The 16606-nt window shown below is 31.5% G+C and overlaps 1 protein-coding gene across 1 annotated transcript; it reads left to right on the top strand.

The window, feature by feature from the left end:
- The first annotated feature begins 751 nt into the window (after nucleotides 1-751).
- LOC134244398 (uncharacterized) lies at nucleotides 752-15237 on the top strand. Its single transcript, XM_062726672.1, has 8 exons — nucleotides 752-965; nucleotides 1314-1418; nucleotides 2522-2570; nucleotides 2659-2915; nucleotides 3373-3420; nucleotides 7458-7511; nucleotides 10445-10495; nucleotides 14830-15237. Exons 1-8 carry the CDS (start codon nucleotides 758-760, stop codon nucleotides 15234-15236), a joined length of 1179 nt encoding a protein of 392 aa, XP_062582656.1. The 5' UTR covers nucleotides 752-757; the 3' UTR covers nucleotide 15237.
- Nucleotides 15238-16606: the final 1369 nt, after the last annotated feature.

Raw genomic sequence — 16606 nt, 5'->3', positions numbered from 1 at the left:
TTTCTTGCATTGTAATTTATTCAAATGACTCATTTGTTATAAATATATTAAACGATTTATTGATAGATTAAACATAATAAAGGGGAGTAATCAATGTTGAACCCGCATTTGATTGGTTAATCTGGATTTTGAATCTCGAAACTCGAATTTCGAATCTCGAATCTCGAATGAGCCTTTTGATTGGTTAATCTGGATCTTGAATCTCGAAACTCGAATTTCGAATCTCGAATTTTGAATCTCGTATTTCGAAACTTGAATCTCGAATGAGCCTTCTGGGCTTTCGTAATTTTCACTGTCTTGAACACAGTATTTACTGTACATTATTTTACTGTGTTACATGTATTACCGTGATTACTAGAATTTGTTCTGGCACAGCTTTTCAAATTTGCAGATATGATGCTCATATCAATCCATATCCTTTTGGAATTTGTTTCTATGGTCGATACAATGACCTTGTCAGCAAATACAATTTATCATTGAGTCAAATGTTGACTGACATTATTCATACTAATTGTTAGTCCATTATTTATGCAACAAATTGACAACGGATTTTTCCGCTGTTACCTGATCATGACAAGGAACACACAGCGGGTGTGACCGGTCAGCAGGGGATGCTCACTCCTCCATGGCACCTGATCCCACCTCTGATGTTCCGGAGGTCCGTGTTTGCTCTGCTTCTGTTTTGTATTGTTTTATGGACTTTGATATTGAATACTGTTTGTTATCTCCATATCCTTCTTCATTCAGTGCAATAGACATGATTCAACGGTCAGGAGTTATATATACCCTGCTATTGATGACAACAGCTGGAGTTGTTGGCCCCCTTAAGTGCCCCAGTTCAGCTAGTGATTGGGACAGGGCGTCACGTGGTCTTCAGTGTCAGCCCCCTAACTTCTACCATTGTCTGAGAGATGAGTCCGGAGTTAACACGGAGCAGTGTCTACCTCGCGTCTGGATACAGCCGCGTATGTCTTATAAACACATGCATCTACATCCACTACAGAATTCAACTTTAAAGAGAGTTTTCACATTAAATTTTAAACTTTTATTAAACTTCTAGTACTTGTGTAATATAAACATTTGTAAAGAAAACAGAAGTACTTGGTTTTTGATTAATCAATTGTTTTTTTAAATAGCTATAAAAGTGAAGTTTTTGTGATAAATACCATGACTGCCATCTATGACACAGCTTTTCAAATTTGCAGATATGATGTTCATACCAATCCATACCCTTTTGGAAATACTTGTTTTCAAGAATCCATATAAGTTTATCACGAATATTTGTATTTTTATACTCTCTTCGTTATATGTAGAAATGTGTCCAGAATTCAACTCTCGAGTGTCCCGAGTTGACGTGTACCAGTGTACCGTTAATAACTGTCCCACCTCTCTCTATTGGTCCAACGCTGTATTCATGTGTAAGTCCATTATTTGCATGCGTGAAATTATAAAGTTATTATAATTTAATATTTCGTTAATATTTTTTTTATTACAATTTGACTAACATTTTTTTATGACAGTAATTTTAAAAAAAGTTCTATAGCTTTAAAAATGCAAATATTATATTAAAAATTAATTGCATCAATTGCAGATTATTTGATATTGTATCTTGTTTAATTTTTATTAACATTTATTGACAGATGTACATTAAAATAGATATAACAAAAAACGTAGGGATTTTAGCTTTACCATTATCACTATACTATAAATGCTTGAAACCATTAAAATAAATATCATTTAAGTACCATACTCTCATATTCATTGTGTTTTTTTTTATAGAGAAGGTAATACATGCATCAATCTTCAGCATTTAAAGTGAAGTTTTGTATTTCATTGAACTCCTTTTAAAAACAGGAAAACAAAATAGTAAAGCTGACAAACATGTTTCTGTCATAGAGCAGTTGTTAAGGATCTTTTGTACTATGCACTAAAAAAAAAATCATGCACAAGCAATAACTGAAATATCATCTTTGTCTTTTGAAGATTTTTTTTACTCTGTGAGGAAATTTAGAATTGTTTTTAACTAGTCACTAAGCATTATAGCTTAGATGTGGACTTAAAACATCTCATGTAACGGAAATATTTTGTTTTGCTTGATCTGGTTTTCTGATTTATCAACTTCAGCTATTTTATACCTTGACTTATCTTCAAACAATTGATTTGACCTTTGATGTTTGAAAAACCAAACTTTTATAAAAAAAAATTGGTAAATAAAACTTTACAACATGTGCAGCTGCTGAATATAAATAAAGAAAATACAAAAAAACATAGTAAAGCTTTGGTGGTTTTATTACATTCAGTTTGTAAATATATAAGTTAATAGTAGTCCAGGTGGACATTTAAATATCATTTATGATTTAATGATACATTAATGTAATTTGATGGCTTAATATCAAACATTTTGTTTATCAAGAAAAGTACTTGAATTTTTTTTTAGAGAACTCTTGCTAAAAAAGCTGAACTTTTAGTATATACATGTACACTAAAGAAGGTTGCATATTGTGTTCTCTTTTTCTTACAGACCCTATTTGTTTTGAAAATGGATCATTGACTTCACCTTCAAAGCCAGGGTATGTGTAATTTACCTCATATGTATCTAAGTTTTATATTAAAAAAATAAGATTCAACAAAAGAAATCACCAATGAACACTATTTCAGGTCAACCATAACTACAACAGTAATGGAAAAAACTTCCCTCTTTGAACACCATTTCAGGTCAACAAAAGCTTCCATGGTATTGGAAAAGACTCCCACATTTGATAAATCCAAAGATTCAGGAGATGAGTCCTCTACTGATGAATCTCTCCCTGTGAGCACCATTGTAGGGAGCATTATAGGTGTTGTAGTGGTATGTGTTGTTGGAGTCCTCATTATCCTGGCGTATTTAAAAAGAAGATGCAGAAAGGGAAACAATGGTAATTTATAGAATATTTTTTGTGCATCTTTTGGAAGAAAATATATTTGTTTTTTAAAATATTCCATCAAAATGCATTTATGTACATGTTTATGACTTTACATGTATTTCACTATTTGATGAAAGATTCTAGTATCTATATCTCTATCTAGGTTACATTAATTTAAGCCTTACACTCGTACCTCATATAACAGAGTATCTCTGTTTAACATAAATTACTATAACATGTATTTTTTATTAGGTGGACTAGCTAATGGAAATGTAAATATTGAAAATGAAAAACTTTCAGGTGAGTACACATACATTTTTTTTTTCAAAACCGGTTTAACTTTTATAATTACAATTTCTTGAAAGGAATAATAAAAAAATATCCAATAATAAAACCCTTTAAATAATTAAAAGTGACAAAAAGAAAGAAAATGTTGGTTTCTTTTTTATGAAGTGATTTGTTTTAGCAGATGCAGTAAAAAATGAAAATGAAATCAATGAAGTCAGTGAACTTTTGGGTGAGTTTGAGTGGAAGTTACAATCCGAGAAAGTGTCTATCAGAACAACCCCACCTCCCACACAAAAACACTTAAAACACACATACATAGTAATAGTTTATTACTGTCTTCCTTGGAAGACGGTATTGTATAGTTGAAGTTTTTTACAGTCTTCGGACTATGCACTTCCTCTCTTTTGTGATTGGTAGAAATTGCATGATGAGAAAATTTTCAATTATTTCATTGGTTGAAATGCTGTTCAAGGCAAGGGAGATAAATTTCTGATGATATAATTTTCGTACGACTTAACAATTTTGCAAGATTTCCAGGTTGCAGAGGATATAGTTTCGAATAAAGTACCGGTCAAAAAATAGAAGAAATAGAGAAACTTGAGGTTTGAATGCATATTATAGGTAATTTTATAGCTAGAATATTTTATGGGTGCATTTGGAGGGAATTGGTGGCCTTGTATATTTTATTGAAATATGACACTTTAGTTTCACTACTACTGTATATGGGATATGGACTAGAAATACGAAACTAAGCTCAAAACTCGCTCTACTGGTATTTCACCAGAAAAGCGGGATGGGTTCACAGGATGAATTGTAGCTTGAAAACGAGGTGGTTGAGCCATTATCTCTTGCTGTTCATTGGTATGTACAAATGTTATTCTGCAATTTGTGTGGTAGCTTAGGTCAGGCGCACGGGCCTGGAAGCAGATGCAGCTGCGGCGAAATAGTGAAAATAGGCTTGATTCACATGAAATTTTGAGATTGTCCCTGCGCCATCTTTAGGGCTCATTGTGTAAGTTGTACATGTTTTATTCCTAAAAGCTTCAAATTTCTCAAGTGACTACATCATACTATTATTACATGTAGAGGGAATTTAAAATTTTTCAATGCACATTTTTAAAGCAGCTCAATATTAAGTAAACCGTCAGTCAAACGTTTTGATTGCAAAAAAAACTATCCTCTGCCACCTTCAAGAATGCATCAATTTTTAGAAATGTGAATTTTAGTCTGATTTTTATACAAAAGGGTTTATTTATGTAAGTCAATTAAAAAAAATACTTTGTTTCTGTTATTTAAAATCTGTACAGTTAGGTATATTCATTAAAAAGCAAGGGGGGTTACTCTTTTCCAGCATACATGTTTAAAGACTTTGAACCATCAGCATAATAAATCATATAAGATTCAGGCATTTTTTGCCAGAGAATAAATTAATTGTTTGAAATTGATACTTTGGGTATTGTCGCATAATTAAAATCATGTCTTGCTTTAATTAATTAAATCTAATTAAAATTTAAGTGTATTAATTAGTGCGATATCACTGAAATTACATATATTTGCAATTTTTTCAACCCAATTCACTAAATATAATTATTTTGAAAATAAAAATCAGTCAGCATACCTAAATGTCACTAAACCTAACCATATATAGTACAAAAAAACTTTTTTTGCTTTATTTTTCCAAATTTAACCTATTCTGTTATTGATATTTTCATGAAATATGTCCCCCCCCTTTTCAATTTTTAAATTTATCTATATTTAAATGTGACAGAATCTAAATTTTTCAATGGTTTGCTATAAAATGACTATTTTTCTTTGAATAATAACAAAACAAAGAGTTTATATTGCATATTTAATGAAGTAATATCAATAAAATCTGCATTCTCATGTAATTATTGAATTCTGCTAGGCCCATATAATCTGCCCACAATTGCCCAGGATGGACAGAATAATCACTTTTAGTATTCAGGAGAATGGAATGTATGTATTTGATTACTCATAACTGTTAAAAGTGAATATCAGACTCTTAGGTAGAATTCAGGTAGGACAAACAAATTTTTACAGTGCATTTTCATTACACTGAAGAAATGGCTGCAGGGGTAGGGTGTTGAACAGCTATTTCCTGGACACTTTTTCTTTAGCATATGATGCAAGAGGGTTTTTTGCATATCATGATAAATATTTTGAAAGTTGAAAGGGGTTTTAACTTTGCAAAGAAGTTATAGGTATATAAAACCAAGTGAACAAGAGATAAATTGGAATTTCATAGAACATGAAAAATAGGGGAGTATGTGATACATGTGAGTACATTTCACCAAGATGTGCCCTTTATATTTGACTTTTTACATATAAATGTATTTGAAATAGATTAAAATTACCATTTAACACTTTTTTGCTGGTATATTCATCATTTGGAGTTGTAAGAATTGCATTTGTTTTATGTGTAATAAACAATATGGGGTTAAGGTGGTTGACCGAGAATTGGTGAGGTCTCTTATTTGCCCATAACTTTTTTATTTTTCAATATATCAAGACATATTTGGTATATATTTACTCAGAATTGCATGTTCTTTTTGAATTGAGCAAGGTTTATTACTTGCAAGACAAACTTTGAAAGTTAAAGGTGGCAGAGGATAGTTTCGAATAAAGTACCGGTCAAAAAATAGAAGAAATAGAGAAACCTGAGGTTTGAATGCATATAATAGGTAATTTTATAGCTAGAATATTTTATGGGTGCATTTGGAGGGAATTGGTGGCCTTGTATATTTTATTGAAATATGACACTTTAGTGTCACTACTACTGTATATAGGATATGGACTAGAAATACGAAACTAAGCTCAAAACTCGCTCTACCGGTATTTCACCAGAAAAGCGGGGTGGGTTCACAGGATGAATTGTAGCTTGAAAACGAGGTGGTTGAGCCATTATCTCTTGCTGTTCATTGGTATGTACAAATGTTATTCTGCAATTTGTATGGTAGCTTAGGTCAGGCGCACGGGCCTGGAAGCAGACGCAGCTGCGGCGAAATAGTGAAAATAGGCTTGATTCACATGAAATTTTGAGATTGTCCCTGCGCCATCTTTAGGGCTCATTGTGTAAGTTGTACATGTTTTATTCCTAAAAGCTTCAAATTTCTCAAGGGACTACATCATACTATTATTACATGTAGAGGGAATTTAAAATTTTTCAATGCACATTTTTAAAGCAGCTCAATATTAAGTAAACCGTCAGTCAAACGTTTTGATTGCAAAAAAAACTATCCTCTGCCACCCCAATCTTAAAAAAATGACAAAACGAACAGCAAAATGAGCAGTAATTAATTCTTAATAACATGGTATTTTTTATAGCAATAAATAAAAAGGTCTCTTCAATTTCATTATAAATAAAATTTAATTTTTATAACTTGCAGGCTTTACAATTTGTTATTTTTCTTTTCCCCTTTCTTGTTTGAATCAGCCGAGGTTTGCCGAAAGCTCTCGGCCAGTCAACGTTTAAAGAGATGACAGAGCGACAACCGTGGTAGGGCTAATGCCAGTAAAAAGCTAATGTAGAAATACAAAATTCAAAAGAATTATACGGCCTGATAGGTGTAGATCGGTTTACTGTTTAAGATTGTTGCTAAAGACAGTAAGCTTTACTTGTTGATTACACACTTAATTTATAATTTTACACCCCCTCCCCACTTGGAAAGCAGGGCTTAGTTTGTTATGTTAGGTGTCCATCCGTTTGTCTGTCTGTCCAGTATGCATTGGGATACCAGGCTACTCATCTCTTATCCGCAACTCCTCTTTTATACCAGTGAGACTTTCTCAGAATTTTTGTTACATAGTGCCATTGTGACTTTCTGTTTTAGATTTTCATTGGACCCATCAGGTCTCCCATAGCAAAATATATGGACAATACTATTCTTTCTATACAAATGCAATATTGAGGGGTATCCATCTCTTATCTGCAACTCTTCCTAAACAACTGAATGAAATAAGTAATACTTTCATTATTTTTTATCAAATAGTGTCATTGTGAGCCACCGTTTTTCTTTTTTAACACTTATGTATTTCGGGTCCTCCATACAAAATATGGATTTTGCCATTATAATCATATTTTATGCAAGGGTATCACTTTCAACTTCAGTGCTCAAACTACCTCTAGTTTGTTTTGCAAAGTTGGGGAAACTAGAAACTTGTAAAAATGTTTTGTTTGTAGAAATAAAAATTATCCTAAAAAATTACAGAGTTTACTAACATTAATATTGTTTGCTTGTTTTTTAGGTAATGGAAGATCCTCAAAACTCAAGAAGGAATCCGTAAAAGATGGATGCCAAGGTATTTTTGTGTGATTTTTAGCCGGGCTTATTGCTCAAAGAGCAATTGCTGGCTTATGTGATCCTGTTCAAGGCAGGATGTTGACCCCATAGTCGCCATTTTAAAGTTACGTGCAAAAATATAGTTCTTACTCTCAACCGCTTTTGAGATAATACAAACGCTAAATAAAGCAACAAAAATAAAACGAAGTTTCATCTATATAAAATAAATATTAGTAGTAATGACTTTGAAAACTTCATAAGTCAAAGAACATAGTTCATTAGCGTAAAGATTTTTGATAATCAGTGTTACCGTAGTTCTCTACACTTACGAGGTAAAGCAGGAGAGGGAACCAGACTGGCCTGTTTGTTTACATTCAGCAGCATGCGGTACCAGATTAATTCTGATTCTGACAAAATCGGACCGTGGTATTAGGATTGAAAAACTCACTGTCAGTGTCTTATCATTTATATTGATAGTTTTAAAATATTTTTTTCATCAGAATATAAACGTGATTCATGTAAGAAATCCATTCTACTCTATAAAATGAGCCCGGCTCTCTGTACTTCTGAGTACTTTGATTTTTAATGAATTACGATTCTTTAATTTCATACCTTTAAAGATGATAAGCTGAGGTTTTAATGTTATAGTCCATTGTTTGTTGTTAAAAGTCAGATACCAAGAGAATGGGGCATTTAATATAAAGTATAAATAAATATAAGTATTTTATGCGTAATACATATTTAATTAAGACCCTCAATGAAGATACAGTCATTTTCTCATATAAACTTTAAATTTCATTCGACAATTCAATAACACATTTCTATGATTAAAAAAAGCCCCTAAGATCAAGCTTATGTTAAGGATGACATATTATTTGTTAAAACTGTATAAATAAATAAATAAATGAATATAATTAATGAGTTTTTTGTTAGAAGAACAAGCTATTGGAAATGTAAAAAGTGAGTTCAGCAAACCCCAAGTTCACAAGTACGGTTACAAAGATTAAATCCCAAATAATACACAGTTAAAGAGTTGATGATGTTTTAAAGGTATTTGGACACAGATTTATAGTCAGTATTTTCTCTATATTTCGGCTTACATATTTTAATAGCATTTCACGCAAAAATTAATTAAAAATCTTATTTCATTTAAATTTAAAAGTTATTAAAACTTCAAATTTTTTGGTGGGTTTGATTGACACATCCTTGCACTTTCACAAATTTTAACCTTTTTCTTAATCCTTAGGAAAAGTTGCAATCTTATTAGCAAATGGAGCACACTCGTGTTAGGTACACAGTTTTTGTAAACAGCTAGGCACGAGTTCTGTTTTGTTGATGTTTACAATTCACTGGGTGCGTTCAGTCATCACAGTCTGCTTACCACAGCTGCACGGACTGACAATATATTGTGTGTTTGTTTTGCTTTCGAACATATCTACTCTGAATTTTCTGGATTATAGTATTAATATTTTTCATTTATACACAACGAGATTGCCACTTTTCCTAAGGATTAAGAATAGAATTAATTTGTGAAATAGCAAGGATGTGTCAATCAAACCCGCCAAAAAATTGAAATTTTAATATCTTTTTATATGAAATAAGATTTTAAAATAATTTTTGTGTGAAACGCTATCAAAATATGTAAGTCGTAATATATAGAGAAAATAATAACTTCAAATCTGTGTCTAAATACCTTTAAGCCTTTTCATTAATGAAAGGATTTAAGAAAAGTATCATAAATGTTTTTTTTGTAGAAAAAATAGAAAAAGGAAATGAAATTATTGAAACCAGTTACCTTTTGAGTAAGTTTGAGTGGAAATTGTGAATCAGTGAAATAGCTAGTCCATCAATCCCCCTTCTCCTACAATTCAATTCAATTCAATTCAATTCAATTTATTGACCAATTAAGGGCCCTCGTGGGGCAAAAAGAAAGTACATTGTTAAAATGTATATAATGATTATCATACACATGCAATACAATATACATATACATATGAGGGAAAGGGTTGCTTAATTGATAGGAAAGACATATACAAATAGGGGAATACCCAAAATATTTTATATGTACAGTACATAAGAATTGTTTTATAGGTATATATACACTAATACAGTACATCATTTATCTATGCATACATTATTAAGTCATATTCCTAAAACTTATGGTAATGCTTTTTGTAAAAAACTTCCAAGAGAATTTAGTATATCTAATTCTTCACAATTTAGAATCCAGAATAATTTTTGTTTATCTGGCAATTCTGTAAAATGTTTTACTTTAGATGAGATCAGGTTAAATAGCTCTTCCCTTTCCTTTGTAAATTTGCTACAGTGAATAAGGAAATGTTTTTCATCTTCAATTTGATTAAGCATACAATTTTTACATATTCTTTCTGATCTGGGTGTGCTATTATATCTGCCCAATTCTATGAATAGCCTGTGTGCTGATACACGTAATCTGCAAATTGGCGTTCTGTATTCAGGTTTTAATAAAAGTAGATATTTTTCCAGTCTAAAATTGTTCTTCAGAAATAAATAAGTGACAAGTTTGTCCTCTTTTAGTGTTTCATTTAAGTGTTGCCAGTCAAGTGAGTATTTTTTATTCATGGATTGTTTCAATGAATTCATAAAATTACTCTTAGTATAGGACATTATGTTTGGGATATCAAGAATTTTTAATAATTTTTCTATTGAGGAGTACCAAGTTGTTTTTTGGGCAAAATGAAGTTCCTTACTACATATAAATGCATCTTTTAGTAAAGGAAAATCTGATTTTAAATTTTCTAATCTGTAGCAGTATTTAAGTAACCTGTTGATAATATCATAGTGCCAAACACAAAATGAACATTTTTGAAGTCTTACATGCTATCAAAGTAAATTAAACACAAGTTCTTTACAACTCGTTAACGTATACCACCAAACAATAATAGAATTATTTGATGATGTTGCTTTTTTAAGGTAATGAAAGTTCCTCAAAACCCAATGAATCCAGAAAAGATGGATGTCAAGGTAAAGGATGTAAATTCTCTTTGACAAAAGAATTGACCTATAGGAGATAACAATTTCCCGGAAAAAAGTTATATTTAAGAATTAATATATCTTTATTTGTTTTTTTTATATCGCATATATGTCTAAATTTTTCAAATAATAATTTGTATTTTATACCTAAAATTTATTATTTACAACTTTACAATAATCCTCCAAAGTTGACAGAAACATCATTTTGCCCGTTAAAGCGTTGATTTTTGCATGAATTTTGGCCTAGAAGTCCTTCAGGGCAGGCCTGCCCCTAAATAAAATATGATATTTTGATAGGTTTGGATGTAAGGAATGCTTTAAAATTTTTCCTTCAATTATCTATCCTTAATGCGTGCCTATTCTTGATATATAAGAAACACTTAAGAGATATCAAATCGTAAAAATCCAATGTACAGTTGTCAGTCAGGCGGAACAAACCTCAGTATAAGCACACTTTCTCCGAGGACAAAAATAACTCAATCTTTGTTACTCAATATGGGTATTCTTGGCAGCATTGACCTGCGATGAATGTCAATTGTATATATTCCTTATAGTCTGGTCTGATTTTATAGAAAAAAATACTTCCAACGGCAAATAATTATTATTTGGTCCGGCATACTTTTTTAACCTATTTCGAGTATGCTGAATCCGAAAAAGTATGCTGACCTTCATGAAAATGGCGTTAAAGAGGTCAAAATGGCGATTCAAAATGGCGGACTATCCAATTCTTCTAATTTTCTCTTAATATCGTTCAAAAAGGAAAAATAATGTGTGAATATCTCACTGAGTGTAATATTAGTGTAAAAATGTTAATAGAATGCTAACATTATTAGTTTAAACTCAGAAAATTTAGTCGTTTCTACACATAATTCGAATTTTCTCTGATTTTTTGGTCTTTTGTTCTATATTCCGCTTTGTTCAGGAATTTACATTCTAAAATATCCATACACCGCAGATTTTTATTTTTTCTTCTGCATCTCATTATTCTACAACTGAATGATGGCGCAGCTGTGAGTTAAAAGTCAAAATGGCGTTTACATAGGAGAAAGGATTTGTTAATATCTTACTGAGCGTAGTACAACTATGTAAAATGCCAACAGAACACTAATTTGATCACTTTTATAGGAAAATTTAGTCGTTCAAATTTGAAATGTGTTTAATAGCTCAAAATGGCGATTCAAAATGACGTCTGATACACTCGAATTTCGTTGAAACTCTTAATTCTGGTTCGTTTTGCAAAAAATAAATTACAGTTTGTTTTTTTTAATTTATATAATATATTGATTAGTCCATTAAATATGAACAAAAAATACTTGAAAACGAATTAAGAGTTTCCAAATTCCCCCCTTCGTATTTGATCGTACGTGTTCCAAAGCCTTTGAGACTCCGTCCACCTAAAAGAATTTATTTCTAGCCTTCTTTTTAAAAATCAGGACCAGACTATTAGAATATTTATGAGATTTATTTTGGGTACATATATCAGTAACTACTCCCTCGGATTTGATTTAGGCCTATACAATTTGCACATATTAATGGTATGTTTTATTATATTCACGGATAAAATAGCCTAGACATAAAGAATAGAATTTAAGAGGCAGTAAATATTACCATTATGCACATTGAGGAGTTCAGACAAATATCAATTATTAGATTTTGAGATAACAAACTCAAGAAATCAATGAAAGGGTTCCTCCTACCTCCACTCGTTGAAAAAAAAAGAAAGAAAACAAATTGTTATATGTATTCAGCCTAATGCCATGAATCAGAACGGAAATCGACAAGGTTTTTGTAGAGAAAAAACCAAGCCCGGTCCTATAGGTCAAATCGCTATTTATAATGAAGTGATCCTTTTGTGAAATTTTATACATGTACCGGTGATGCCAAGGTAAATTTTTGTGAATTTTTATACATGTACCGGTAAGAATTATGTTTCATTAATTTTCATATCTTTAAAGATCCATATTTACAAGGAAACATGAAGATATTCTTTATGAGAAATATCTAATTTTGTAATATTTTGGACCACTGTCTTTTTTCCTGCTACCTTTAAACTATATTTGGCTTTAATTAGAACAAATCTATGATAATAAACTTGATAATAAAGCTTATGTTAAGAATGACAAACAATATTTCAACTCTATATAGATAAATTAATGTCAAGTAATACATAAGTAATATTTTTTATTAGAAGATCAAGCGGATGGAAATGTGAAAAGTGAAGTCAGCATTTCGTCAGGTTAGTTCACATGTACAGCTATACAAAACCAGCGGAATTTTTTAAATTGTTACATATTTTTACGATTAAATGCAGAATAACAAAACCCAAGTATTGGAAGAAATGAAGTTTTTTTTTATATTCATGACGTGATTTTTAGCTCTACTGGTCAGAGACCAGAAGAGCTTATGCGATAGTAATGCGTCCGTCGTCCGTCCATTCGTCTGTCTGTCTGTCTGTCTGTAAACAATTTTTCAAAATGCTACTCCTCCTACAGATTTGGTTCGATTTCAATATAACTTGACACACAAGTAGACTACACTAAGATACATAATTCTGTGCATCGGTTTTTTATTTCGATGAACGGTGTTGCCATGGTTACTAAAAATAGAAATTTCTGTGAAATTCTTTTAAAATGCTACTCCTCCTACAGATTAAGTTCGATTTCAATATAACTTGACACACAAGTAGACTACACTAAGATACATAATTCTGTGCATCGGTTTTTGATTTCGATGAACGGTGTTGCCATGGTTACTAAAAATAGAAATTTCTGTGAAATTCTTTTAAAATCCTACTTCTCCTACAGATTAAGTTCGATTTCAATATAACTTGGCACACAAGTAGACTACACTAAGATACATATTTCTGTGCATCGGTTTTTGATTTCGATGAACGGTGTTGCCATGGTTACTAAAAATAGAAATTTCTTTGAAATTCTTTCAAAATGCTACTCCTCCTACAGATTTGTTTCGATTTCAATATAACTTGGCACACAAGTAGACTACACTAAGATACATAATTCTGTGGATTGGTTTCCGATTTCGATGAGCGATGATGCCATGGTTACTAAAAATAGAAATTTCTGTGAAATTCTTTCAAAATGCTACTCCTCCTACAGATTTGGTTGGATTTCAATATAACTTGGCACACAAGTAGACTACACTAAGATACATAATTCTGTGCATCGGTTTTTGATTTCAATGAACGATGTTGCCGAGGTTACTAAAAATAGAAATTTCTTTGAAATTCTTTTAAAATGCTACTCCTCCTACAGATTTAGTTCGATTTCAATATAACTTGACACACAAGTGGACTACACTAAGATACATAATTCTGTGCATCGGTTTTTGATTTCGATGAACGGTGTTGCCATGGTTACTAAAAATAGAAATTTCTTTGAAATTCTTTTAAAATGCTACTCCTCCTACAGATTTAGTTCGATTTCAATATAACTTGGCACACAAGTAGACTACACTAAGATACATATTTCTGTGCATCGGTTTTTTTATTTTCGATGAACGGTGTTGCCATGGTTACTAAAAATAGAAATTTCTTTGAAATTCTTTCAAAATGCTACTCCTCCTACAGATTTGTTTCGATTTCAATATAACTTGGCACACAAGTAGACTACACTAAGATACATAATTCTGTGGATCGGTTTTTGCTTCGATGAGCGATGATGCCATGGTTACTAAAAAAAGAATTTTTTTTTGAAATTCTATCAAAATGCTACTCCTCCTACAGTTTTGGTTCGATTTCAATTTAACTTGGCACACAAGTAGACTACACTAAGATACATAATTCTCTGCATCGGTTTTTGCTTTGATGAGTGGCAAGGATCATTATTCTATTTTTTGCTGTTTTAAAGTTTCAAGTCGCAACCGTTACTTTTATCTTCCTTTGTTTTAAGTATAAACCAGTAGAGCTACAGTCATGACAGAGACTTCTGGTTTCTTCAGAATGTTAGAAATGTTCTTTTTGCAGACAAAGTAAAAAAATGAAAATGAAATCAATGATACCAGTATTCGGTAGACTAGAGTGTAAATTATGAATCAGCGAAACTGTCCATCCCCTCCCCCCTTTCAACACGCCATACAGAAAATAAACATGAAACTAAAAAAGCTTTTATAACTCATGAAAAGTTACCATTTTAAAATGAGTTATTTGAGGATATTTGCTTTTTTTAAGATAACGAAGGTTCCTCAGATCCCAAGGAATCCAGAAAAAATGGATGCCAAGGTAATTTCTGTGAATTTTTATAAATTATGATTTGTTTATGTCATACTCTTAAAAATGATACGTTGAAGCATTTAAATTGTCATTCCAGTGTATGTAGTTGAAAGTCAGAAACCAAACGAGCAGACAAGTGTTCCAGAAGATAAAAATTCCATACTTGTTCTGGTGTTAGTGTTAAATAATCCAATCAACAACAAGGAGATGAACAGAAAGGCCTCAAAAGCATTTGGACCAAAATACAGTTATTGTTGGACTGTTTCTCATTATCAGAAGCATAAACAAAACGACAGTTTTTGTTTATTCCCACAAAACTTTGACTTTGAAGGTGAAAATGTAAAGGAAATTTTTGAGAAGACACGTGATTTTGTTACTAAGACAGAGTTGAAAGTCAAATTTGTTGTAACAGTGCCATTGAGTTTGTGGTCAACACAGACAGAAGAACTTTATGCTTTTCTGAGAGAGGATAGAAATTTTTGTTTCAAAACTGAATATTGTTAATATATCCTCAAACAATGAGAAAAATGCAGAAAACAAAGGAAACTATTGATGAAAGAAACTTCTTCACAATGAAATCTGAGAGCAACGAGGGATTTTAATTGGATACCATATAAGGGGTGTTAAAACGTTCGTTCCATGAAGAAATATTTTTCGAAAATTTCAAAGTAGTGTTTACAAAAGAGATGAATTTTCAAGTCTTGCAAAACACAAGATTGTGCTTTTTGATTTAAAGCAATTCTTTCTAGCTTAAAGATATAGGATTTTTCTTCAATGCAACGTCTTATGCATGAAAAGAAGAAAACACTTGCTGTGGCTTCAACTCGACATTAAGATATATCGACGACTTATTGTCAATTAACAATGGTGATTTCCATTCCTACGTCGATAGATATATAGTGGTGAGCTTGAGATTAAAGATACCACAGAGTCTGACACATCTGTTTCATACTTGGACATTTTACTTGAAAAACGTTAATGTTTATCTAACAACCAAGCTCTATGATAAACGTGATGACCTTAACTTTTCTATACAGTAGTCAAATTCCCTTACATATGCATCAATTAACCTTCATCACCTGCATACGGAGTTTATCCCTCCCTGCTCAAAGGCCGTAAGTGCCGAGCATAGGCCTAAAGAAATACGCACGCTAACTCTCGATTCCCGCCTACATTTTGGAACCATTTAATTCAATATAAATAGCAATTTGGCCATAAAATCTTTGTTTTAAACAAAGAACAGTTCAATGGTTATTGATGAATTGCCTTAATACCATCGCTAAACGGTAAATTATCTATAACTCCAGTTCTTGAAAAAGGGGGGGGGGTTAGACAATATTTTCTATTGAAATCGGAGTTTCAAACATCACCGTATTTTGAAATAGTCTTGGATATGATTAAATTTCATTATATCTTTTCTTATGTTTTAGGCAAATAAATATATCAATAAAATATAATGTTTCAGTTGTAAATTGCTTTGAAAATGGTGGAAAATAAGCATTTTTATCGTTTTTTGTCAATAAACATATGTTCCCCCCCGTGTCACACAAAAAGCTTTGGTATGAATTTGTGAAATAACATTCCATATTACCTGTAAAAAGGAATTTTTGTGACACGGGGGGGGGGATGTTTTAAAAATATTTTCCGTTTTCATTTGATTTCTATAGTGAAAAACACAAGTTTTACCAAAATTTTAAAGTTATCTCTCTTTGTTTTCCCAAATAAGTAATGTGTTATGAAAATCCATATAATTATCTATAAAAATATTAAAAATTCATCGAATATGTTAACTTTTGAAAATTGACTTGGAGGTAGGCGGGAGAACAATACTATCGTTCCCAGTTCTTTGCAGCCCTTTACCGGCAATGGTGACG

Source organism: Saccostrea cucullata, unplaced genomic scaffold (genome assembly GCF_032062105.1).
Source record: "Saccostrea cucullata isolate Sc308-1 unplaced genomic scaffold, CSIRO_AGI_Scuc_v1 ctg2444, whole genome shotgun sequence".
In the NCBI taxonomy this organism is placed as follows: domain Eukaryota; kingdom Metazoa; phylum Mollusca; class Bivalvia; order Ostreida; family Ostreidae; genus Saccostrea; species Saccostrea cuccullata.
This window is presented reverse-complemented; position numbering and strand designations above follow the sequence as displayed.